This window comes from Cavia porcellus, unplaced genomic scaffold, assembly GCF_034190915.1.
Source record: "Cavia porcellus strain 051 isolate PalLab524CR breed Dunkin Hartley unplaced genomic scaffold, mCavPor4.1 scaffold_6, whole genome shotgun sequence".
NCBI classification, from domain to species: Eukaryota; Metazoa; Chordata; class Mammalia; order Rodentia; family Caviidae; genus Cavia; species Cavia porcellus.
In genome coordinates, this window is record NW_026947489.1 from 92,510,604 (window position 1) to 92,538,335 (window position 27,732).

At 42.6% G+C, this 27,732-nt stretch overlaps 1 protein-coding gene across 3 annotated transcripts in view; it reads right to left on the reverse strand.

Annotated features, from left to right (window-relative positions):
- Positions 1-27,732, reverse strand: part of Ikzf3 (IKAROS family zinc finger 3) — an 85,405-nt gene that overhangs the window by 33,561 nt on the left and 24,112 nt on the right. For all 3 annotated transcript variants that reach the window (XM_063251492.1, XM_063251493.1, XM_063251490.1), the window contains exons 2-3: positions 20,471-20,524; positions 16,851-16,952 (exon numbers count right to left, since the gene is read on the reverse strand). In XM_063251492.1, coding sequence (XP_063107562.1) covers positions 16,851-16,905 — 55 coding nt within the window. In that variant the 5' untranslated portion in view covers positions 16,906-16,952; positions 20,471-20,524. The remainder of the gene's footprint in view (positions 1-16,850; positions 16,953-20,470; positions 20,525-27,732) is intronic.

Consider the following 27,732-nt stretch of genomic DNA (forward strand, 5'->3'; position numbering starts at 1 on the left):
ACAAATAACCCAATTAAAAATAGACAAAAGGTCTGAGCTGACATTTCACCAAAGAAATTACACTAACGGGCACCAGGCCAGTGAAGACATTCAACATCCTTGGTAATTACAGAAATGCAAATCAAACCACAAAGAGATGCCATTTCATACCCACTAGAATGGCTATTATTAAAAAGACACCATAATGGCCATTAGCAAGGACGTGGAGGAAAGGGAACCTCGCAGGTGGCTGGTGGGAATGTGAACAGTGCAACTGTTTAGGGAACAGTGAGGCAGTTTGGCAGGCGGGCTTTGGCACGGGCCTGGTAACCTCAGCTTTCGGCAGTCCACAGCCTTGTGTGACTGGCCCTGAAAAGTGGACAGTTCTCCGAGACCCACTTCTGCTTGGAAAGGGTGAGTTGGTTATAAAACTCTGTGACTCAGGTCTTGTTTGTAGCCTTGTTCTTGTGTGTTTCTCTGATGAGCAACTTGGGGGAGTGCCTGCTGGACCTCCAGTGTGGAATCAGATCCTCAGTCCGTCTAACAACCCTCAGGACTGAGTTCTGACAATGGCTGGGGCCAATTCTCCTCTGGTCAAGTCTTCCTGTGAGACCATTGCCTGGGTCAATGCCTGAACTTCAGCCTGCGGCAGGGATTCTGAGGTAGGGGCTGCAGGAATGTGATATCAACTGACACAGCACATTTGTTTTGCTTTTGGCTGCTAAGATTCAGGGTAATGTCTCACATAGCAATTGATAATTAATACAGGGAGTTTCTTTCAAAATTAAACAAATTTACCATATGACCCTCCAATTCCACACTGAGGTATCTACTCAAAGGAAATGAAAATGTATGTTTACAGAGACTTGCCTATAGACATTCGCAGCAGGGTTATTCATAAGTGCCAAAATGCAAACCTTCCAATGTCCAATTCATAATATGTCACTGCAATGGAATACAGTTCAAAAACAGAAAGAAACGAACTACTGATTCATGTAGCAACATGGGTGAACTTCAAAATCATTACGCAAGTAAAAGAAAGCAGAAACAAAAGGCATCCTATTTCTGTGGAATATTCGAAGCAGTGGCATATCCCAGAGGCAAAGCTCAGGTTAGTGGGCACGGGATGCAAGTGGCGCAGCAGGCATGAGATCCTCAGTTCCATTCCTGGCGCCACAAACAAACAAGACAAAACACCCACGCAGATTAGCGAGGCTGGAGGCTCTCAGTGGGGACTGACTACAAACAGTGCACTGTATCTTTTTAGGAGGTGAAAATGTTTTCAAACATGGTGGTGGTGTCACAGTTTTGTAAGTTTATTGAAGAAAATCATTGAACTGTGAATGTAAAGGTATGTAAGGTAGGCACAGGGGTGCATGCCTGCAGTTCCAGCACTCTGGGAAGCTGAGGCAGGAAGATCACAAATTTGAAGCCAGCCTGGGCCATTTAATGACTTACGGAGACTCTGAAGAAAAAAAAAAAAAAAGAGAGAGAGAGAAGAAAAATTTTTTTTAAGAAAAGGGGACAGGAGATGCACTGAGTGAGAAGCTCTGGGTTAAATATCCAGTGTTTTTTAAAAGTGCATAAATTATAATCAGATTAAATCTTTAAAAAAAAAGAAATCCGTATGAGTAAAACTAAACTAAACTGACAGCTAGCTACCCTGAGACCAGCAACTCTGTATCAAATGTGGAGGGTTTAGTTGTCCACTTACCAGCTTCTATGGGAAGCATCATAACCAGAGTAGTATGTTTTGAGCTCTGATCAGCTCCACATGGGAAAAAAATCCTCAAAGAGCACTTTTAAACTAGATGCAGTGGGACACGCCTGTAATCCCAGTAGCTCGGAGGCTGAGGCAGGAAAATTGTAAATCTGAGCCCAACCCAGGTAACTCTGTCTTGAAATGAAAAATAAAAAGAGCTAGGACCAGGTGTGGTGGTGCACACCTATAATATCACATATCCTTAACTCCTTTTGTTTCTGTACAACTGATTTCATGTCCTTTTTGACAACATTAACAAGAATAACTAACTGGTTTTAACAAACACAGGGTGCACACTTGTTCAGCGTGTGTATGACCTTAGGGTCAATTCCTAGTGTAACAAAACAACAAAACAAAACACCCCACAACACACACAGGTGCATCTCCTCAGCAGTAGGAAAGGAGGCTAAAACAATCAATTATAAAGGAGTTGGCTTAATAGGAGACCTTTCATACTTAGTTATTTTATTGTCAAATATCTACTGATTTTTCTCTCGTTCTAAATTGAATTGTAATCTGTAGAGGATTCAAGTTTTCAAATCGCAGATTACCTTTTTTTGCCAGGTTTTGTGCTTTATGGACTACACCATCTCACTTCTGCCCTGTTAGTGCAGTGTGCTTTGCTACTCTACAATCATGAATTAGTTAACGAGCACATCTCAGACCTACAAGGGCAGCAGCAGTGTCAGTGCACGTGGGAAAGCCCTCCGACAAGGATGTGAGAGGTTGGTTCTCTTGTAAGACAAAAGAAGGAAATGCTGTAAAGAGTGATCTTTCTACACAGTGTCAAACAGAGAACTCGTACAACCAGAAGAACTGGAACTGGAAAATCAGGCTGATGCAGGTAAGAAACAGGTCACATAAAAATGCCAGAGATGGTTCTGGGCTCTAAGCAATAAGAAGAGGTAATGAAGGACCGTAAGTTGTTTCCAAATAGGGTGAAGGTGGCGGACAGAAGGATACCACAATCTGAACTGACAGACAGTAGTCAGTCAGAAACCTTTCCCTTTTTCTCTGGGGCTGCTATGAACTTCCTTGAGGGGGTCACAAAAGATAAGGAAGGTATGGCAGGGATTTCTGCATATGGAGATGCAGGTGCAGGAAAGCCTGATTCTAACGAATCTTGTCAATGCCTTTAATGCCACCAGACTGACAAATATAGTGAAATATCTATCATGATCCCATTTTTACTTTTTCAGTTGACATAATTAACAAATCTATTATGGGTAAGGTCACAAATTATTTTTAATTATTAAATTACAGGTCTCCATATGTTACTGTTTAAACAGCAACACCCATCGCAGAATACAGTTTTCCAGACTGTCATTCACACAACCTCAAATCTAGATCCAAATGCAGTTGGTGAAAAGCAGATTTCAACCAGAAGCTAAATGGGAAAACATCTGGGCCTTCCATTCATAATGAGAAAGGTCACATGTTAAATCCAGATAATCTCGGTTATTGGTGTTTGAAGGTTAGACGCCGAGGGCTGGATTACAGGGTCCCCCTGTCAGGCCTGGCTCTTGACATCTTCATTCATTTGCCACACACGTGACACTCTAAAGCTGCATGCAGTGGGTCACTTCCAGAAACGTCTGTCCTAACAGTCTGATTGCAGAGCTGCATCCCACTGCTGCTGGGTCGCTGATGAAATGCTCAAAATGCCACATGACAGGACTGCCAAGGGTGTTTATTCTTTTAAAAACTGTTTTGCAGATTTCTGCCCAGTGCTGCTGTATGGATGAAACACTTGTAGCTTTCCCCGTCAACATTTAAACGGAAAAACTTTTGAGTTAGCAAGGAATAAAATTACACGCTGCCCAGACTGGCTTGAGGGGGATGATAAGCCAGGGGAGCCAGCCTGCGTGCGGTTTCCATCATCAGTATACATTATTCTACGCAAGACGGAACTAAACCAGGACTGCGCATGCTGAAAGCCATCCATCCCTCAGACTGCTGTGGGACAGAGCAGCAGACAGCTTGGTCAGATGTTTTTCCTTCATCATTTCTGATGTTGTGGACCTCTTGGAAAATTGTACTTTTGGCCTGGAAAAGTACTTGCCTTTAAATACAACTTTCGCATACTATTGACAGATTTCTCAGACCCTGAGATACAAAGTTGAGAATTTCTCTGCCATAGGCCTTTCAATAAAGCCCGGGTTACACAGAAGGTGCCTCTGTGCCACTGCATACCACAGTAGTTCACACACAAACTTTTTGCTCAAGTATGGTCAAAGGAACCCTGAAATACTGTATTTCTCCCTTGCATATAGTGAACATTAAGAACACATTAACTTGATATTAAACTTTTTTCATTATAAGTTTAAATACTTTTAAAGTATTTGCTTGCCTGTACTGTAGATACTGATGGTTTAAAACATCAGGGTACTTCTTCTTCCTCCCTCCTTTCCTTCCCGCCTGCCTTTCCTCCCTGGTGGTGCTGGAGATGGAACCCTGGGCCTTGCCCTTTCTAGACAGGTGCTCTACCACTGAGCCACATCCCCAGCCAGCAATGCATCTCTTAATGAGGACAGAAGAAAAATAATTTATAAAAGAACACTCAAAGAGCTGGCCCACTGTTTGGCACCTTGGAGGTGGGTGACAGATGTACCTTTTTAAATGGCGCACAGAGAAGGGTGACTGCAGAAGGGAGGTGGGAGAGGAGACAGCCTATAGGCCAGTGATGGAGAACCTTTCAGAGATGAGGGCCCACGCTGCAACCCCAGCCCCACTTACTTCTCACAAAGTGCCAACGCAGCAATATAACTGAATGTTGAGGTTTTAGTTTAAGGGGGGAAAAAACCCAACTCGTACGTTAACATCTTTTGTCTTAAATGAAAACGTGTGCCACAGGTCTCCCCCGCTGCTAGGCAGCATGAATGAGTGAGTAAGTGAATTCTCTTATCATTGTCCACACTCACGCAGTTCCTGGAAAATCTTGCCAGTGTTTGAAGAACATTGCTAAAAATGATCCCACTGCCAAAATGTACCTAGGTGCTCTTTTTCACTCACTTGATTAAGCAACAGTTTAAGGAGTATGTTTGAGCAATGCAAGGGATGACTGTATCAACAAATGCTTGGATGAAAAAGCAGAGAGGAAAACGGATAAAGAATGAGCATTTACTCTCTGCCTGGAACTTGGGCTTAAAGGAGACTACAACTGCTGGGTGTGGTGGCACACTCCTGTGATTCCGGCACTCTGGGAGGCTGAGGCAGGAGGACTGCAAGTTTGACCCCAGCCTGGACAATTTAATTAGTTAGCAAGATCTGATTACATCCCCCTAACCCCCAAATAAAAGAGCTGGGGATGCAGGTTGTGAAGACCCTGGGTTCAGTCCTCGGTACTGAACAAGAAGAAGGAGGGAAAGAGGTGGGGGACTTAAAAAGACTTGTCTTTGCACGTCCTTGAACCATAATAAAGCACAATACGACTCTGCCCAACAGCAGTGCATGCATTTGGAAAGGGATTACTCAGGTGCCACCCCTGCCCCTCCTCAGGCCACGGCCAGCCGAACTCTTCTGTCTTCCTGGGAGTGGGCTGGAAGTAACTGCCTCTTGAGCCTCTGGAACTTTCTAAAGATGCCAGCTGGGTCCAGCCCAACCTGCACGGCTACCACTCAGTGCCTGTTGTCTAAGGGCACACTGAAGACAACCACAGCTCTCTGACTTTACAATATTGTGACCGGCAAGCCTATTTCTGCAACATAAAATTTCTGGGTTCAGTCTACTATACTGCGGAGAGATCATCTAATCAATTCTCAATCTCAATGCCATCCTTTTTATGAAAATTGCCAAAAAGTTAAAAATAAACAAATACATAAATAAGTACTCTCAGGTCCTCGTGAGCCTGGCCAGGCTACTGTTCAGTGTGGTGGTGCAGGGTGAGCGCTCACCGAGTGGAGGAAGGGTTTGTCTGTATTTTGCTGATGTCAGGCGTATAAATGTGGCCAGTTTTGTGAGGGTTTTTTTTTTTTTTTTTGTCTTTTTGAGACAGGGTCTTGCTGTGCAGTTCAGATTGACCTTGACCTTGGGCTCACTTTGTAGCCCAGGCTGGCCTCGAACTTGCAAGGACCCTCCTGCTTCAGCCTCCTGAGTGCTGGAATTACACGAGTACACCACCATGCCCATCTAAATGTGGCCAGCTTCACACTGCTGGTGTGCAGTTAGCCAGCTCACAAGTTCCTGAGACTGTGAGCTGGCACTGGCACACCACCAGATGCCTCTTTCCCCTCGGTAGGTTCCTTCATATGCTCATCAAAGGGCCCACAGTGGCCGGGTCTCTGAGGTTGGGGCCAGGCTTCCTCTCCCGAGCCCAGAGTAGCTGCTATAAGGGTCAGCGTGCCTGTGTCAAACAGAGGGAAGGAGGTGCCAGCCCTTCTTTGCCACAGAAAGGCAAGTGAGAGGAAGGGAAATTCTTCAAGGACCCTCCAGGGACTCCGGGCAGACCCTTTCTTTTCACACCAGTTCAGGGGTCTCTTTTTTGTCGGCGGATCCAAAAGTCTTCTTTCTTACTCTTTTTAGTTCACTGTGCTACACAGCTTGGTTTGAAAAAAAAAAATCAGATGCTTTTTGCTAAAAAGATTCAAGGAGAGATGCCTTGGTTTTATCACCAACAGAACTGTGCCGGCCGGCCAGGGTGGAGTGTCACACTCTGCTTGCTGAGCGCGGGCCTCACGGTCCCTGTGAGGGAGCTGCTGCAGCGGGCTGTGCTGATGTTGTGAGATAACCTCTGCATCCCATGAGCGGCAGGCCTCATCTGGGCTTGAGAGATGTAATATTTTGATAAAAAACGGCACTTCCTTTTGAAGCCTGTATCTGTGTGTGCTGAGCTGACTGCCTTGGTCTTTCCCAGCTGGCTCCAGCCGCCCTCCTTCACGCCTCTGGGTGAGCAGAGTTAGCATCCAGAAACCACAAGAGTGTCTTGTTTTCTTCCCCTTTCAGAAGCATCAAAGTTGTGTGTGCTGCACAAGCACAGAATAGCTGCTATACTTCTAACAGGATCAGGCCGATGCCATGGGAAGGTACCAAGGCGGGAGGTAGGTTTCCCAAGGGGGAAGGATTACTTTCTCAGCCAACTTTCCAAGTTAAAATTCTTATTTTTATCCAAACATCTAACTATGCCAAGGGGCACAACAGAAAAAATTGGAGGCCTTTCACCAAATTATCAAATTTGACTTTTCTCATGAAATCAGGGAAACCTATAATTCTTACAAGACAATTGTAAGCAAGTAAATACAGTGATCGATCACTATGGTACAATTCATACAACTAATCAAAATGAAATTTACTTCAGAATGGGCATATTCAATATTCAGTTGTAAAGTCACGAAATGGAGGGTTTGTGTCTCAAGTGGCAACCTGCCAAACTCGCATGTGCCCAGAACCTCAGAATGTGGCTTTATTCTGAAACAGGCTCACCGCAGATGTCATTAGTGAGGACTGAGGTGGGTTCTGAACCCAAGGACTGCTGCCTGTAAGAGAGAAAAGGACACAGAGACCCACAGGTAGAGGCCTGGGATGGCAGAGGCTGGGCATGGAGCTCTGCAGGCAGGCATGGCGGAGGGCCACCAGGGCTCGAAGGGTTTCCCAGGGCACTCATAGGGAGCTTGCTCCTCTCTACACTCTGATACCCAACTTCTCCAGAAGTGGGAGAGACAAAATTTCATTGCTTCAAATACGCAATTTGTGGTCGTATGGAAGCCCTGGGAAACCCGGCAGCTGATGTGGACAGGCCCCAAGGTGCGTCCCATGCTTTTTGCCTGGAGCCAGCATAAGCGCAGATGGTGGCTGATGGGGACTCCTGACAGAGCGGGGCCAGTGCAGCGTCTGATGCAGGGACCCTAAATCTTCAGACAGTGAAAACAGTGCGATCAGCCGATGCCTGTAGTAACACAAACTCATAATACAGGTGCTCATGGCAGACTTCCGTATTCTGCGCAGGAAGTGGCAAAGATGGGAGTCTAGCATCAGAGGGGAAGGCTCTGCCCTGATGATTCCCCCTCAGCTCCATGCCTTTTGCAGGCCTCGCTGGGAGGTGTCCTAGGTTAGCATCTTATCTCTTGTCTTTGCCCTCAAGGGCTTTTATGTTAGTCTGCTCCCTCTAAGAGCAGGAATCAGATATAAACAATTGGGGTGTTTCTTCTCATGACTTTTTTTGGGAAATTTTCAAGAATTTTATAATTTTCAACATTTCTTCTCTCCTCACATCCTTTTTTTTTTATTAGTGCGTGTCAGCTGTACCGACTCACAAGTTTCATTCTGGCAGACTCACACAGGTGTGTGACATACATCGATGGTTTCCATCCCGAAGCTCCGCTTCAGTCCCACTCTCCCTGGTTTCATGACCTGGAAGGGGTTCCCACGGGTATATGATGCCCATTACCCTTCCTTCTACTCCCACCTCCCCTTATTCCCTTCTCTTGTCTAATAGTAAGGTTTCTTTTTGTGGTATGAGGGTTTGTGGTAGGGCTTTTGCACTGAGCTACAGCCCTAGCCCCTTTTGTATTTTTTGAGATGGGTCTCGTCAAGTCCCTAAATTGCCCAGGCTGGGCTCAAATTTAAGATCCTCCTGCCTCAGCCTCCCAGAGAGCTGGGATTACAGACCTGAGGCACCATACTTGGCTCCTACCGTCTCGTCATCTTTTCTAAAATCCCGTTTCTTGTACTCTGCTTCAGATATGAGTCCATCATTTCACTGGTAGGTATTTCTAGAAAGATGCAAATACAGGCTCCTAGTCTTTTCAAAAAGGGTAAGAAGGAATGAGGTAGATCTTGGCCTACACAAACAGTTCCAGATACAGTATAGGTATGCAAACAAGCAGTAATGGGACAGGCTCCGAAAGCTCAGCTCTAAAACCACACTGGGACTGGGACTGGAATTGGTAGGAGGAGGTCTCATGAAGGAAACCAGTGAGCTAGTGAAGCATCACCAGCGCATCAGCCTGACAGACTTCAGTTTTCAGAAGCAGAAGAAACAATTAAGTGGTAACACAGCATGTAGTTCACACCTGGCTTTATGTCTCTCCAATCCGTGTGAATTACAGTGGCATGGAGCTATAGCAACTGCATATGCATGTGCTCATTGTGCGCACAGCTGTTAGTGATAGACATCTTTCTTATTTTTTAAATTGTAGTGTTGAGTCCCCAATGATGTCCTTTTGAAATACTAGATGAAAACCACTCCTTTCAAAGATCAAAACCTTTTTTAACTCATCACACAATAAATACATGTACAATAAATACATGTACTAGGTCAGGAGTGACTGACTTATGACCTGTAGGTGGAATCCAAATCCCTGTCTTTTTTTTTTTTTTTTTTTTTTTTTTTTTTGGTACTGGGGATCGAACTCATAGCTGCACGCTTGCAAGGCAGGTGCTTACACTGCTGAGGTAAATCCCCAGCCCCTTCCCTCTCTGCCTTTGTAAATAAAGTTTTATTGGTACACAGCCAAGCCCATTCATTTTATGTATCCTCTCTGGTTGCTTAACACCACATTGGTAGAGCTGAGAATTTGCAATTGAGATTGTGCAACTCACACAGCCTAAGATATTTACTATCTGGCTCTTCACAGAAAAAATTTGCCAACTCCTGCATTAGGCTCTATAAATATATGGAAAAGAATCGTATTTGTGGAGTGAGAAACAAGTGAATTCACCCTAAATGTTAATAATACTTTTACAATTTTTCTTCAAACATTTTTATTTTTTTCAAACAACTCCAATAAGAGGAAAACTCCCACACACAGCAGTCTGTCTTTACACAACAGAAGAAAACAGAGTGTTTCAATCAGGCCCTGAATTTTCCTGTGAAACAGCTTACTAGGGTCTGGAAACTTCTAAAGATGTACATGTCATTTCATTTTTTAAAATGTAAATTAAAGATGATTGCAATTATTCTGAATTTAAAACATTCCCAGACAGGTTTCAGTTTCTAAAAATTTTCACAGGACATTTAAGAAAGTACTTGTATTAAATATAAATAGGATAGGAACCTCTAGAGCAGTTTTACTAGAATTGTTGTCACAACATGGCTGAATTTTCCTAATTACCTGTAAAAAGTAACCCTAACCCATCTTGGTGTCCCCATCTGCACAGGATGCTTCCTTCTTAAACACTAGCTACATCTTCTGTCAGCCAATGCTGTTTTCTAGTTCTGCTGTTTCTCTAACTTAGAAAGTATAACTGGAACACACACACACACACACACACACACACGAACATATGGATTGTACTACATCTTTTTAAAAAGCAGAGTCCTGTAACCACCTTTTCTGAAAGTACATGACCCAGACTAATTGCCAACATGAACAGTGCAGTAACTGGTTTGGAAGTTAATCATGAAAGAGCAGAATAATCTTTCTACACTAAAATTAGTCTGCTCTCTTCTTTCTAAATGACTGTCACAGTGACGGAATTGTTTCTCCTCTTTCTCAAATTGTTTAGAATGATTTACCATATCTTCAAGCCCCTACCAAGAAGTGCGTGACACTTCCAGACCCGTAGCAACTGGGAATAGTAATTTCTACACATGGATGTTCCATGAGTCCACTGACATGGAGCTGGAGGGAAGGTGACAGAGGCTGTGGTGACTGCAGTGGTCAGAGACCCACACTGAACGGCCCGCAGAGCCGGACTCCCTCTCCTTTCCTCCCAGCAACACCGCCGGGGCAGGTCGGATACACCAAGTCTGACCTCCGACTGAGTGGCGTCTCAAAGAGGCACTGGCCCACTGGACATCTGTACTTTTTTGTTTTAAATTCTTATTGTTGAATGGAAATTATTCGGTTTCTTCTGTATGCTGGGTATTAATCTCTCTCCCTCTGCCAACTACCTAAAAACTCATAGGCTGCTTCTGAATCCAGAGCAAATTCAACCCCAAATTACAAAATCACAGACCGAGAACTGTACCAGGATCACTAGTTCAAACACAAGCTTAGTGGCATTACTTACTGGGTCTCAGAGGCCCTAACTCAGGAAAACGCGAGCCAAAGGCACAGCTGCCATTTGCCCCAGTCTGAATGTGACTCCATGGATGTCGCCTTTAAGAAGCACCATGAAGCTGATACACCACATACCTTTCCTCAGCACAAATGACCACATCCTGTGCCAGGCGGCATTTTTCTGTCTCTGTGGTTAAAAACTGGTACAAATTAATGTATAACTTGGGAGAGCTGGAATGTTAGTTGAAGCTGTGATTTGCGTCTCAGAAGCTGTAGACAAACAGCTTCATTTCTTAGTCATGAGCCATTGAAGACAAAAGACGATGACTTTCAGAAGTAGTTTTCTTCCTCTAGGGCACACACATATGCACACACATAAGTGACCTAGGATTTTAATTTAGTCATTTACCCAACAAATGCGTACTGCACACCTGTTATGGACTGAGTACTGTTGTTGGTACCCTGCAGTGAAAAAGCCTGAAATACTGGTCAGTGAAGAGTAGAGGGAGAGAGGCAATAAAATAAAACCCTCTCATCACCTGTGACAAGTGTCATGCTAAGCACCAAAAAGGGTGCCGTGTTAAAATAGTGAATGAGTTGTCAGGGAAATCTTCTGTAATAAGATATTTAAAATGGGATCTGAGAGACAATCATGGATTCATCATCATAATTATCAACACAAAAGATGAATAATATAAATACAGTTTAAAATTCACACACACAGACACACACACCCACTCATTCACATGCACATATGAAAAGCCTGAAAGTATCCCACAGTGCTAACACAGCATGTGTCTTTGAGTGGTAGGACAGAGATGGATATTTCTTTTGCTTTCCATTTCAGTGAACTTTCCAAACTGTGGTATGATATGAAAGCATGTTTGACCTTTGTTTCTGCTCCCTCTTCTGGGCACAGAGTTCCCAAAACTCCTGGAATTTCCTTGATGAAAAGAGTGTTATCAGGTGCTTGTGATGAGCCCCTCTCAACAGTACCTGGGGGTTGGCTGTTCAGGAGACCCAGGACTCAGGCTGACACCTAAGGGTCTCAGGTTGGGACTGGGAAGTAGCAAGACCAAGGAACAGAGGGCTGGGATGGTGAGTCCCACCCACTGGCCTGGGGAGGGAAGGAGGGCTGGAGATTTGTGAGCACCGAGATTCAGGGCCTTCCAGCTGGGGTGCAGGGGAGCTGTGAGAGTGGTGTGTGCGGAGAAGGATGAAAGAGCCCCATTCTCCTCCTACAGTCTTGTCCTACACAGCTTGTCCATCTGACCATTCATAGTTGTATCATTTATAAATCAGTGATAGCAAATAAAGGGATTTCTTGAGTTCTTCGAGTTATTCTAGGAAATCATCACACCTGTGGAAGGTGTTGTGGAAACCTCTGAATCTGTTGGGGTTGTCCAGAGATGTGGGTCACCTAAGGGCCTGGCTGGTGCTATGGCTGATGTCTGAAGGGGCACAGACTTACAGGACAAAGCCCTTAATTTGTCAAGTCTGCACTAACTCCAGGAATTAACATTAGCATTGAGTGGCTGGACCTCAACTGAAGTGTTGTCTGGAAAATTGGTTGTTGGTGTTGGAAAACAAAACGAGGGCTGGTGTCAGGAGTGGGGTTCACCAGGGCAGCCTTGGCTCATAGAACATGTGATGCGGGAAGAAAAAGGGAGAAAGGGCAGGGGCAGAGGAACCTTTGCATCCTGGCTGGCCACACAGCCACTCGTGTACAGAGGAGGTTGCAGCTGTGCTGTGCCGAGCTACCAAGGTCAAGGTCATCAGTGGAATTTGTAAATGGACCAATTCCTGGGGATACAGTTCACAGGCACCTAATGAAATGTAAGCTAGTATGAAAAAGATGATTTTTTTTTGTACTAGGCATAATAGCTAAAATGAAAGTAAAAGTATTAGGTCAGACCTTGATGCTGGTCCATGCTCAGATTCTACTTGGTGGAGCTGTGGATATTAGACTTAAAGCTGTCTCTAAATTTGTCCCTAAAGGGAACAACAGAGCATACACATACAATCTCTGGATACCTAGAAGGTGGCCGAAGGAGGAGAGGACAAAACCAAGAAATTGCTGAAACCAAGGAGTAGAGTATAAAAGAATTACACTGTCTTATAAATCAGTATCATCCTAAAGAATGCTTACTAAAATGGCCTAGGAGTAAATAACCTAGAGGTAGTATCTTTCCTTTTCTATTTTCTTGTTGTGGCAGTGGGGCTGGAAACTAAGGATGCACGCTAAGCATGTGCTCTACTGCTGAACCACATTCAGCCTTGTATTTTGGTGTTTAAATTCTTCAGACTGGATGAGCATGGTCAGATTGGTACTGGACCCATAGCTCACGAAAGAACAATCACAGGTTGTTCTTATGTGCTATCCATCACACAAGAGGTTATTCCTGATATCCTGGATAAAGGCCACTATAAATCTGGGCATGGTGACACATGGCTGTAATCCCAGCACTCTAGGAAGCTGCCTCAGGAAGATCATGGTCCTGAGCGCAATCCTGATTATGAGCTCAGCCTGAGCAATTTAATAACTTAGCCTGACCCCATCTTAAAAATAAAGAAAATTTAAAAAGGGATAGGGATATAGCTCAGTGCAAAGGCCCTGTGTTCAAACCCCGGACTGGGGGGAGGTACTATAGCAGGAAAAAGTCACTATATAAATTCCAGTTATCCTAACAAGAGGACTCTCCAACTGTACCATAAATGCCAAGTGGAACACCCCGAATGAATCAGCCAACTCAAATGGGACTGGCTTTCTGACAGCCAGGATATTCACCTGCAGAATGTGCCCATCGCCAGGTCAGGGTGAATGCCGTCATGGAGGTGTTGTCTAAGGAGGTATGTGTCGGATAAGGTATGGTACAAACAGAGCAGCCACAGAGAAAATGAAAATGTGGCTTGGAAGGAAGAAGAGCCCAGAGTGGTCACTAACCCTATAGGCCATGACGGGTCACGGGGGAAAGTGCCCGAGCTGGTCAGGAGGCGAAAATGAGGACAGGGTGAAGCTCAAGCTGAGCCTTGACTGTGGCCTCCATGGAGAAGGTAAGGCAGGGAAGGGTAAGAGGTGAGGACAGGCTACTGTGATCCCTCTTGCTGGGCTGCGGAGCCTAGCGATGGTCTCCACTGTCCAGCCCCAGGCCGCAGGATGAGTTAGGGCAGAAGAAGCACTGGCTTGGTGTATGACTAGAGACACAGAGTCTGGACTGTTGGTTTGTGTATGAAAAGCCCCCACCCAACCAGACCTTTGCTATCTCTAAGAAACAGCCAGCCCTGGGAGAACCAATCTCTCCCTGGGCTCCTAAGTCTCTAAATCCCAGAATATTAGGAACACTGAAAATATAGTTAATATAGCAACCCTGAGATAAGTGGATGCCAACTAGACAAACAGAGACACTAAGAAAGTGAAGTTGCTATTGGGAACCCCCTTCGAAAGGACACCCTGCATGACTGCAAAGGGGAGCAACAGCCTCCCTGAACCTTTCGTCTCCCCGCAAGGGGTTTACAGGTAAGATGAAAATGATGACGGGGAGGTGAGAGAGGTAGGAGGAAGTTAAAGGACTTATCTCAGAAAGGGGACATGGTCAAATAGTCATAAAGAATAAGGTAAACCAAATGAAACCTTGACAGGGTAAAATAGAGAAGGAATAAAAAGGGTGAAAAGTCAAGGAACTCATACCCAGCAGGTGGTGAGTTACCAAGAACTAGGTTGAATAAAACAAGCATACGCTGGGTTCGCATGGTCTTCACACGGTTATTTAGGCTCGGGTAGGTGAAAAGGACCCTTTTCTACCCCTTCCATTAAATGGCTCCAAACAAGTTTTTTCTATGTACGTCCAGTTAGGGAAAAGACTTAAAAATCAGAAGGCAAAAATTATACAGAGAATCTAATCTACAACTGCCTGGGCAATGGGCAGAGCAGTTACAACACAGACAGACAAGAGGCCGGGGTCTCTTGGCTCTTCCCTCACCAGGGACCAAAAAGTCTTCCTGCGCAGGAGGGGATCAAACAGTCAGGAGGCAGAGGAGAGATGTTTCTGGGGCCGCTTGACATGAAAGCTTCAAACGCTGGGTACCAACTCTTGCCAGCCAAGCCCCACAGGACACCATTAAATTGGAAAATGCAGAAATGGGAGAGTTGACAGTGGAAATTCTCCAGACACTGACAGTAACTTGGCTTATCAAGGGTCTCCTACATGTGGCACAGACCTATGGAAGCCACTGTGGGACTCTGAGGGGGTATTAAAATAGGACATGTCATGCCCGCAGAAGAATCCCCTTATGGGCTCAAAGGGTAACAGGAACCAATGAATGGATACCACAGTGACCACAGGGTTGAGGAAAGGAGTGGTAATGGTGGGATGTGGCAGCAATGTAGAAGGCGGGCTGGACTTAGATGTTCCCTCGGGCACATCCTGAAGCACAAACCATTCCACAACAACAGAGACAAGAGACTCACAGGAGACCTGGAAGGCTCCTTGGCAGGAGGCCCTACCCAGGATTATAATGCCAGGAGCCCTTTGGGCTACAGATAGGTTCTGGCCAGGACAGGCTTGGCTCTGGCGGGGCTCTGCAGATGAAAGGGACCACACAAAACCGGACAGCGGAGCACTGCACCGAAGCGCACTGAGTCACATCCTCCCTCACCAGGAACACTGCTTACAACCACAGTTCCAAATGGGCAAAGAGCTCATCTCTTAGCTCATCTCTGAGAGGAACTACAGCGGGCATTTGAAACTTAACTGTCTATCTGAGCAGGGTGAGACACAGGCATGAAGGGCTGGTTTACACATGTTTACAAGTATGTGCTCACACTCATACGAGCTAAGGAAGTGTCTCTGCTCAGCAGATTTCTCTGGTTTTTGATGAATCTAGGGAGACAGGTAGAGGATGCTGGTACAACTATGCAGTTCTTCTCAAGGAGGAGAATACTGTACTGTATGATTGTCTGTCTGTCTGTCTGTCTGTCTCTATGTGCCACACTGGGGAATGAACTCAGGGCCTTCCCAGTCTCCTTTCTATTTTTAGACAGGGTCTACCTAAGCCACTAAGTTGCCCACTCTGGGCTTGCATTTGTGACCCTCTTGCCTCAGCCTCTCAGAGTCCTGGGATCACAGATGTGTGCCACCAGGCCCAGCTGACAACTCCTTATTTTTCCTCCCACACATCACCTGAACTTTCGGTTTCCTGCCAGGTGCAGACGTTGCAGTTCTAGGGCCACAACTACCAGAAGCAGGGATGGTTTTCTTTCTTTCTTTTTTTTTTTTTTTTCATTTTATTTTGAAAGTGGTAAAATACAACAGAACAAGACAGAATAAAGCCAACTAAGATCGTACAGTGAAACTGGTACAGAACTTCACAGAAGCAGGGATGGTTTTCAAGAAAGAAACTGTTACTACAGTTTAAAATCTTTACATTAGAATTTCCATGGGCCTAACCCCATCTGGTGAACCGTGAATGCAGCTATATTGCCTAGAGCCAGAAACTCCTCCTAATTCTCTATGTCTGTCACTTTATCCTGTATGTATGGAAGTGGACAAGAGTCAGAGGGGCTTCGAGGAAGGGATTGCTGCACACCAATCTAGTTCAGCATACTAGCTATGCCTCTTCTTCCTGCCAAAGGGCAAAGGAGTAGATACACGGGCAATGTAACAAGTCCTGTGAGTCATCCTAGAAATTATGGAACCCTCCATTTTGCAGCCAAGTCACACCAGGGACCTGGTGTGTAACCCTGGTGTCTGAAGTCCTGGGGGACCAACCCTTCACCTTGTGAAGCCTGCACAACTCTGGGAGTCAGTACCAGAAGTGAACGAAATGCTGGACACCTTCTGGATTGTCTGTGGAAGTAGAGAACTGGCTGTCAGTGTTGGTAAACAGCCCAGACATACTTTCCATAATGAACATACATCAGTTTTATAATGGAAGAGTAAAATGAACACTTAGAAAATGAAATTAATATAATTTGAATACTGAATCAGTGTCTTAAATTCTCAACATTTGCTCATATCTGGTAACAAGCTATTAAATGCAATTTTTGTGAATGGAACAAATCAGAATCACGTCTCACTGAACCTATGAATGCAAGTTTTCTATGGAGAGCTGACTTCCTCTTAGCCATATCTACAACCATCAGGCTTTAGTGTGTGTGCACTGTGGCTCACCTCCTAGATCTTCATCTTCATGGACTGGGGCTTCTGCACTGTCTGAATTTTCCATTTCAGGAGGTTTAGTTAAGCTGTAGTCACTCAAAGCTGCTGGACCTTCTAAAAGGCAAAAAAGAACTCTGTCAAAGGATTTTTATAAACATATTAAGTAGACTTTATTTAATGTTCAGCTTCATATAATCCCCTGGTGATAAGCACTTTCCCCTTTACATATACCCGAAGACACATACTCGAAAACTCTTGACAGATCTGCACCCAAGGTTCCTGCAGCCCAAACCTATGTCCAGCTTTTCTAAATACTTCTTTCATCTGAGTTAAACTGCATTCACATCCCTTCTGGGGAAAGCAGTTCTTTCGCCACTGGCACAGCTCATGATATGCAGCAGGTGGTCACTGCTACTTTGTGTCCAAGAAGTATTAACACATAACAAGAAATATGGAGCTGGAAAACACTGGACACCCCACTCTGGGAAAGATTCTTTCCTACAGGGAAGCCTGTGAGTGTCCATATTCCAAATCCCGTTCTCCCCTTCTGCTCACATTCTAAATGTGACCGTGGAAACATACTGCAGGGTCATGATTTCTTGGAACATTTACTAGGTACCGGTGAGGTTGTGGATAGGAGTAAGTCACCCTACCTCTCCGCAAGAGACTTATGCTTTGAGATACAAAGAAAGGAAGCCCCAGTCACGATGCAAGTTAGGCTCAAGCTGGAAGGAAAGAGAATGCATTATGGGAGCTCATAAAGGCAAGGGAGGAGAGATGAAAGTGGCTTATAGAAATGCAAGCTTGACAAATTACTTCTTGCAAGGAGGGAGATATGTGTTATTTTTGTAGAGCTTTAGGGTGTGATGCTTTGATAATTGCTGTATCAGTTTGACCCATGACAAAAAGAAGAAAGAAATGAAGTCCAAGAACACATACATGCAAGAAGACTAAGAATGAGAATAGGTTAAAATAAATGCAGCTCTCCTGAAAGTGGCTCAAGCATCATACAGCAAACACTGCTGGCCTTACTGACTACACATGACTAAGAACAAATCAGAATTCTTGAACAAAATTTCAAGAAAGATGCAATCAATCTGCACAGGCCGTCTGTCATGCTGCTGGCCCCTGATATTATTTGTTCTAGTAATGCTTGGCTTCCTAGTGAGTGGGCACAATAGCCCTCTACCTTGAGACCAAAGCCACCAAGAGATTTTTTGTTTTGTTTTTGAAGTTGGACACATTTTATAGAGGCCCAATCAGTTACAAGCACAAAACAAGTTACCAATTTATTCAGTTTACTTCTTGAATTTGCATTCTTGATCCAATTCACTGTCACTCTAGGGTTCTAAAATTTTAGTGTTTTAATGTAATTACATAACTAGAAGTAAAGTCTCTCAACAGTCACTTACAAGAAATGTTTGATTTCCAAATATTCTGAAATCTCCAGGCATTGAAACATTATCTATTTTAAGACAAACATCTATCCCAGCATGTAAAAAAAAGTATTAATTTTTATAGATCACACACAAATTTTAAAGCATAAAGGTGAAAATAGATCAGATGAAGCAAAGGAGATGACTGAAGAAATGAACTGAGAAGTTACTTTCTATCAACCCTTTCCTAATACCCAATAAAATACTTACAGGATGCCTAAGCAAAAACTATTTAAATTTAATGAAAATATTAACCAATATCTGCTACTATGAATTTAAGAATCACATGTAAAAATATTTCAGGTTAGGGGTTGGGGATTTAGCTCAGCGGCATAAGCGTCTGCCTTGCAAGTGTGTGGTCATGAGTTTGATCCCCGGTACTGATCAAAAAAAAAGAAAAAGACCAAAAAAAAAAAAAAAATTTCAGGTTTAGTTGCAACTGGGATGGTTTTGATTCAACTGTAGTTAGTTTAGCACATATTCTAGATTTTTGTGATTGCTATGAATATTATTTATGAAACATTTGTCCAACTATAATTTTGTACTTTTTGCTTTTATCAAAAATTGGCGTCTAATGAAATAAAAGCTTGCTTGTTAAAAATCAAAGTTAAGGGGAGTATAAATTTGTATAACAAATATTGTTAACCTTAGAAGTAAGAGAAAAGGAACAGTGTAACTGGAGTTACTTTTACCTATAAACATAACAAAAAGGTGATGACCGAAGAAATCAACTGAAAAGTTACTTTCTATCAACCTTTTACTAATATCCAATAAAATACTTGCAAGATGCCTATCAAGTCACAAATAGTCAAAGACACAGGATCACAAGCTGGGGAAGTAGCTCAGTGGTAGAGCAGTAGCCTAGTATGTTCGAGGCCCTGGGTTCAATCCCCAGTGCAGGAAAAAAGAAAAAAAAAAAAAAAAAAAAAGACACTAAGTCCTACAGCATTTAAACTGGGTGGAAGTGAACGGTGAAGGGGGCCACAAGCCCTGCAGGAGAGGAATGCAGGAGTGAATGGAAAAGTGAAAGGGAAACACATTTCACAAAATCCCTAACTAAGCAGTGCTGAAAATGCAGTCACTATAGACTCTTTTCTGATTTACAAATACTGAAAGGTCCTAATTGCTGCAGATTATAATGTGCCTCTACGAACTCTAAGATAGTGTTCTGAACAGTGGCTACCCATGGCCAGCCCACCCTGAAGGCACTCAATGTCATCTGAACAGGGTTTGCTTTTCTCAAGCCTGAGATGAGAAAAAAGTCAGAGCACACCTGAGCAATTAATATGAGCTTCTGCATCAAGCAAATGTGAGGTTACAACTCACAGTAACCCAAAAAGGCACTGCAGGGTTACATTTTATAATACAATGTAAATTTCAAGGTAATTTAGTCAGTGGAGAAAACATAGCTGTCACTTGAGTAACATTTGTTAAAAAAAGCCATGTGAGGGCTGGGGACATAGCTCGGTGGCATAAGCACCTGCCAGGCAAGTGTGAGGTCGTGAATGCCATCCCCGGTACCAAAGAAAAGTAAGTTGTGTGTTTACAGTTTATTTTAGAGCATGATCAATGACCATGGCCTATTTCTGCATGGGCCCAGAAGACAGGAATGGTTTTTACAGTTCTCATTTTATATCTAAAAACTAAAAAGGGATCAAGGCCCCCTGTGGCCTGCAGATTCTAAATATTCCTGATCTGGCTGTTTACAAAAATGTTTGCCAACCATTGTTCTCAAATGAAGCACAGAACATTCACATCTAACCTACTATATTAGTCATTATCAAGACCAATCAGTAGAAAACTTTAAAAAAGATAAAGAGAAGCAATGATCAAAATTAAGTAGAGTATAGTTTGACTCTAAAGTGTTTATATGATCTCAATGGATGAATTAGCCCAGCATAGTGGTATGTACCTGTAATTCCAATGCTTGGGAGGCTGAGGCAGGAGAACTACTATGAATTCAGGGCCAGTTTGGGCTACTGAGTGAGCTGAAGGCCAGCCTGAACTGCACAGGGAGACCCCGTCTCAAAAAGACGGGGAAAAAAAAGGATTCATTTTATCAGCAAGAGCCAGCTGTGTCTCTTTAAAGCCACATTTCCACAGCACTTGCACAGCAGCCAGCATGAGCACATGCCTCCTCCTTTGGTACTTCCGGCGGAGGGAGGCAGCTGCCAGAGAGGAAAGGCCTGGCGTTACCTGTGGACACCGGCTGCTCCTCAGGGCTCTTCAGCTCCACGCTTGGCTGAATATCTGAAAGAAGAGAGAGTGTGGTTACAAAGGTTAGCTCCTCAGGGTATACTTTCAGATCTGTGCTTCCAAATAGGGCACCACCTTGGCAAACTGCGACAGAACTTCTCTTTCAGAGCAGGACCCCACTTGCTCTGTGCTGTCCCCAAAAAGCACCTGAAGTGGGGTCCTGCTCTGAAGGAGGGTGAAAGGGATCAGCGATGCAGAGTTTTCTGCCAGAGATCTACTTATACCATGAACAAGGGGCAAAACGTGGGTCCGGAAAGGACTTCAAATCTCCTTTCTTCTCCCCCAATATATACAAGTATTTTTTTGAGACAGGGTCTGCTATGTCACCCAGGGTGGCCTTGAAATCAAGGTCCTCCTGGCTTAGCCTCCAGAGTAGCTGGCATGACAGGCATGTGCCACCATACCCAGCTTCCCTTCATGTATTCTATTACGAACATTTTTGGACACAGAGAAAGGTTAGAAGTTTACAGAGAACACTTTACTTACCTCTAGATCCTCCAATGACATTATACTACCTATTTCTGCTCTATAGCATCTTTCCACCTATCGCTTACTCCCTCCATCCACCAATCCATCTTGTTCAGTGCATTTCAAAAGGTGAAGAGCCTTGTATTTCTCTGCTAAACCTTCAGCATGAAGAGTAACCAGAATTCCATAGTTTATAAGACCGTAGAGTAAAATTTATATGCAGTGAAATATACAGATAATGTGCAATTAAATGGCTTTTTAAAAGTGTCTATCCTGCTGGGCGTGGTGGCTTGCACCTGTCATTCCAGTACTTGAGAGGCTGAGGCAGGAGAATCGCTGTGAGTTCAAGGCCAGTGAGACACACAGTGAATTCAGGGCCAGGGTGCACTACATAGTGAGATACTATCTCAAAAACTAAACTAAAATCAAACAAAAATGTCAATTCTAATAATGCAAATCCCCATTAGATACAGAACATTATCCTGGAAAAGTTTCTCGTGTCCATCCCTAGCCAATATCTTTTCTATAACAGGTTATTTTAGGCTATTCCAGAACTTTCCACAAAGGACCCATGTAGACACAGTAATATTCCTTTTGCCTAAGCCTTCTTTCACTCAGCATAATGTTTGAATACATATCCATTCTGTGGCACTTATCAGTGGTTGTCTCTTTTTTACTATGAAACAGTATCCCACCACATGAATACAGCAGTACCCATCCGTTCTCCTGTGGAGGGACACCAAGCCCTTTCCAGTCTGGTCTACTATGAATAAAGGTCCTGGGATACTTCTTTTTTAAAATAAAAACAACTATTAAATTTTAGATAAATTTTAGATTTCCAGACAAACTGAAAAGATCGGGTAGAGAGCTCCTAAATAGTCTGTACTCTGTCCGCTTCCTCTTTCACCAACACCTCACAACACCTCTTTCACCAATGAATGTGGAACATGGTCCACGTTTCACAGTTAATGACACCCTGCAATCGTCCCAGTATGGGGCTGACCTCAGTTCTCAGCTGATGTCCTTCCCTGTCTATGTGTTGAGTTGCTGTGTTTCTGCAGGCTCCTCTTGGCTGGAGTAATGTCTCAGACTCTACTTGGATGAGTTCGGCAGTTTTGAGGAACACGGGGTAGGTATTTTGTAGAATGTCCCTTCACTGGGATTTGTTTTTCTCACAAGTGGACTGTGGAGTGGTCATCCTTGTAAAAGTCTTTCGGTGATGATACATATTCGTATCTCTTGAACAAAAACTTGGATATGAAATTACTGGATCATACAGCAGGCATGTTTAGCTTTAATAGAAACTGCCAGACTGTGTTCAGACATGACAGACAGCCCCCAAAGTGTGCTGGCACATGCCTGTAATTCCAGCAGGAGGGAGGCTGAGGCAGGAGGAACACTGGGAGTGTGAGGCCACTTGGGCTACAGAGTGAACTCAAGGCTAACATGAATTACACAGGGAGACCCTGCCCCAAAAGAAAAAAAAAGGCAGAAATCATCAGCAACACAGAATTCTTCCATCTGGCCTGTATCTTCATCAATATCTGGTATTACAAAAATTTTAAATTTGAGCCATTCTAGCTCTCATGTGTACTCACATTTCTCTGGAGAACTAATAATACTAGATTTGACCAATACCAACCCCTCCATACATACACTTTTGTAATACTGGGGCTGGAATCCAGGAATGCTCTACCAGCACTTTTCATTTAGATAAAGTCTCACTGAATTGCCCAGTCTAGATTCATACTTGTGCTTCTCCTGCCCTAACTGCAAGGGTGGCTAGGATTACAGGTGTGGACCCCTGAGCCTAATCAATCCTTTGTCAAACTGTATGTTTGGGTAGCACTTTCTTCTAGTCTGTGGCTTGCTTATTAATTTTCTTTTGTATTTATTTTTCGAGACAGGGTCTCATGGTGTAGGTCATGCTGGCCTTGAGTTCACTATGTAGCCCAAGACAGCCTCAAACTTGCAGTGATCCTCCTGCTTTAGCTTCCCAAGTGCGGGGTGACAGGCATGCGCTACTATGCCCAGCAGTGGTGTCTTTTGATACTCAGAAAATTTAAATTTTGAAGTCTAACACATGCATTTTAAAATAATCTTGTTTCCTCCTTCTTATTTAAGAAAACTCTGTCATCTCCAGGTTGTAAAGACAATCTCCTGTTTTCTACTGCAACCTTCATAGTTTTCGGCTTTTATGTTTCAGCCCAGGACCCACACTGAGCAAAGCAGAGGTTGAGGTTTATTAGCTTCTCACATGGATATTCAATTAGTCCAAGGCCATTTGCCAAGGAGAATTTTCTCTACTGAACTGCTTTAATCCCTTTGTTGGAAATTAAACAGAGCATGGGTTGACTTTTGGCCTTTACTATGATTCAGTGACAGGCTATCATTCCACCAATACTGCAATGTCTCCATGTTTTCTAGAAAGCCTGGAAGTCAGCTACTGTAAATCCTCCAGTTTTGTTCTTTTGAGTATTACTTTGGCTATGTTAGACTCTTTTCATTCCTATAGAAATTCTAGAATAAAACATTTATCTTTTAAAAGTTTAGGAAGACTTATGGTTGGAACTGCATTTGATCTACAGACCAATCTACATCTTAGATTACTTTTCACCCCACGAGCATGATACCTCTCTCCATTTACAGGGTCCAACTCATCTCCAATTTTACCCAGCAATGTTTTATAGCTTTCAGATGGAGATTCTGCATTACTTTTATTAATTTGCTTCTCAATGTTATATGCTTTATGATGCTATTATAAATGCAATTAATTCCTTCCTTTATAATTGTTTGTAGCTAGTATATAAAGGTATAGTTGGTTTTTGCATACTAACCTTGCATATTGAGACCTTACTAGATTAAATCAGTTTTGTTAAGTGTCATATTCCTTAGGATTTTCCAGAAATAATCATGTTAACGGAAAACAGAGTTTTACATCTCCCTTTCTGATCTTCATGCTTTTTAGTGTCTTCTCTTGCTCTGGCAGTAGCTGGAAATGCTAGTACAAATGACAGAAGGGAGGGCATTGTACATCCCTGCCCCATTCCCAGGCTTAGGGGAAAAATACTCAGTATTTCATTAGAATTATTATTCTAATTGTAGGCTTCCCATAAAGCCGAAGAAGGTTTCTTGTATTCCTAATTTTCTGAGAGGTAGGTTTTTATTAAAGTCATGAATAAATGTAGGAATTTGTCAAATAGTTTTCCTGTACCATTGCCAGATCTTCTATGGCTGACTACTGCTTAGCTGGTTGTCTGGTTGCCATTCGAAGTGTGTTTCTTCCACACCTGCTTTGTCAGTTTGTCAGCTGGAGAGATTGTAATATTTCACCCCTGAGACAAACCCTATACTTCTAAGATAGACCCTTGCTTGTTTCTGTTTTATGTATTGCTGGATCCGCTTGCTATGATTTATGAAAGGGTTATGCATCCACGTTCCTGAATGATTTGGGTCTGTAATTTTCTTTTCCTTAATGTCTTTGTTAAGTTTGGAAAGCAGAGTTTTGTAGCATTCCCTGCTCCTTTATTTTCTGGAATTGTGTGGAATTAATTTTTTTTCTTAAATGTTTGGTAAAAAAAAAAAAATAAATGTTTGGTAAAATTCAACTGTGACACCATTTGGGCTTTTGGAGTTCTTTTTAAAAAACAAAAATTTCAATTTCTTTAATAGGATAAGACAATTCAGATTTTTTTTTTTATCTTTTTCCTTTTTATTGGTACCAGGGATCGAACTCACGACTGCCTGCTTGCAAGGCAGGCACTTATGCCACTGAGCTAAATCCCCAGCCCCAATAATTCAGACTTTTAATACTATATCGTCTTAGTTTCAACAAGTTTTATTTTGTTGCTTTTAAGTTGTCAAGTTTATAATTTAAGATTGTATAAGTCTGTATCATTTCATTGTTAGCCTTTTAATAAGGTTTGTATTATATTTTCTTTTCATTTTTAGAATTTGGATTCCATATATTCTCGTTTTCTTTGTTAGTATAGAAGTTTTATCAGAACCTACGTTTGGCATGGTTAATTTTCTTTGCTATTAGTTTTCTTTTTCATTTATTTTTCTCATCTTTAGTTTCTTGTTTCTACTCTGTATTTAATTCATGCTCTTCTCCCCTGTCTCTTAATTTGAAACTTTACTGGTTTTGTTTTTGGCCCTTCCTTGTTATAAGATTTTAAAGAAGTATATTTTTTTAAGCAATGCTTTTTGCTGCATCTCATAAATTGATGTATTATTTTCATGGTGGTTCAGGTTTAATTTCCCATATCTTCATTGATACGCTGATTATATATAAATGTCTAATGCACAGATATTTTAAGAATTAATGAATCATTTTTATTGATTTCTAACTTTATTCCACTATAGTCAGATTATACAGTCTGTACAACTTCAGTCCTTTTAAATTCATTAAGATCTGTTTTCTTGGTAAATATGCCATATATAAATAAAAAATATGTATATTCTGCAGTTACTAGAAATACTGCTCTTTTTAAAATTTGTTTTGTTTTGTTTTCATTTTTTCTTTTCAGTACTGGGAATTGATCCCAGAGCCTGCACATGGAGCTGTATCTCCAGGCCTTTTTGTTTTGAGACAGTCAAAAGCAGTCTAGGCTGGCTTCATCAGATCCTCCTGCCTCAGTCTCCCCAAGTGTTGCAATTTCGCCACTCCCTATGTGCCCAGCTGAGGATACTAACTGATAAATGTCAATGAGATCAAGGTGACTCTCAATGCTATTCAGACATTCTATGGCTTACTAATGTTTAGCTAGTTGTCTAATTGCTGAAAGAAGACTGTTAAGATTTCCAAATACGAATATTAATTTGGGTATGACTCCTTGCTCTGGCAGCTATAATATGCATCTTTAATTTTCTACAATCGTTTTCAAGTTAAAATTATACTACTTTGACAAGGTGTGGTGGTACACATCTATAATCCCAGCACTCAGGAGTCCGGGACAGGAGGATTACAGAAAGTTCAAGGCCAGCTGAGCTGCATAGTGAGTTCAAGGCCAGCTTCAACCAAATAGCAAGACCCTGTCTTAAAATAGCAACAAAAATTATAATACTTTGCATGAAATGTAGGCAGCTGGCCATTATTTAATCTTATGTCCTACTTCCAGCCTTCACTCTATAGTTATCCTTTGAAACACAGCTAACTATACAATAAATCCCATTTTCTTTGAAATCCCATTTGGTTTTGTTCCACTTTGTTTTTTTCAATATTCTGTTTTGATTGGTTTCATTCTACTCTTTTTTATTTCATTTTACTATGTCTGATGGTATGGGCAGCAATTTTGAAGAAAACAACAGACATTATGGTAGCCATTGCTGATTTTCTATTATCTTATTTTGAAGTCCTGTATTGCTTTCATTGTTCTGTTCTGATTAGCTTGTTTTATTTTGTTTGATTTTATTCTCCTTAAAATAAAAAAACCAGAATACTGTTACAACTTCATTTGTTTTTCTTTCATCTTAATTTGCTCTTAAGCCTATCCAATGAACTTTTCATTTCAAATATTATAATTTTTAGTTCTAGAATGTGTTTGTCTGTCTGTTTTTGACAGTTTCATTAGGCAATTCAGGCTGGTCTTGAACTTACTTTATAGCCCAAGCTGGCCTTCAACTTGCAGCAATCTTCCTACCTCAGCCTCCTGAGTGCTAGAATTACAGGCATGCACCACTATGCCCAGTCTCTATTTTGTTCTTTGATATAGTTTCCCTGCTCCCAGACCTCCTATTTGTTGATTCATGATCAGCATACTTTCCTTTACATTTTTTTCTTGTGTGGTGCTGGGGATCAAACCCAGGGCCTTGCACATGCAAGGCAAGAGCTCTGCCACTGAGCCACATCACCAGTCCTTTTCCTTTACATCTTTGAGTACAATGACAGCTGTTTAAGATTGCTGTCTGGTAGTTCCAATACCTGTGTTATCTTGGGGCCAGTCACCACAGATTCCTTTCATCTTGAGGAAGGACCACTTTTTCCTGCTTCTTTACATTACCCATTCATTTTGGATTATATCTTGGACATTGTGAATGGTATCTGATAGAAATTCTGCATTGTTACATCCCTGAAGCACAGAGGATTGAGCGGCTCTAACAGCATAGAACTCCTGGAGTCCCACAGAACTGGGGAGACTTAGCCACCTTTGCAGAAGCACAAGTTTCTTTCTAGTTGTTTTGGTCCCAGATGGATACTTAAGAGTCTAACCATACACATACATATCTCAAGGGTCATCCAGAACTTAGACAAAAAGAGTCTTCACTGGCCTTCTCTATGCCAGGAGTCAACTTCCTTCCCACATGCTATGGTTGTTGTTTCTCCCTCTCCTCTCCTCTGCTCTCTTTTCCCCTCCTTCTTTCCCTTGCCCTCCCCTCCTCTCTCTCTCTTCTCTCAGTACCTGTATGGAACCCAGGGCCTCACATATGCTAGACAAATGCTCTACCACTGAGCCACAATCCCAGTCTTTTAATTATTTGTTTTTGAGACAGGACATTGCTGAGTTGCCCAGTTTGCCCCTGACCTTGCAATTCTCTTGCCTAAATCTCCAGAGTAACTGGCATTATAGACATGTGCCACCAAACCCAACCCCCTATGGTTTTTTTTTTTTCAAACCTAGTAAGACTAGATTTTCTATGCAAGTTTTAGTCATACTGAGGCTAAAATAAGACCTGTCCTTGGGCAAAACCCCATCAAACAGGCTGTCTGGGATAATTTTCCTAACATCTTCAGG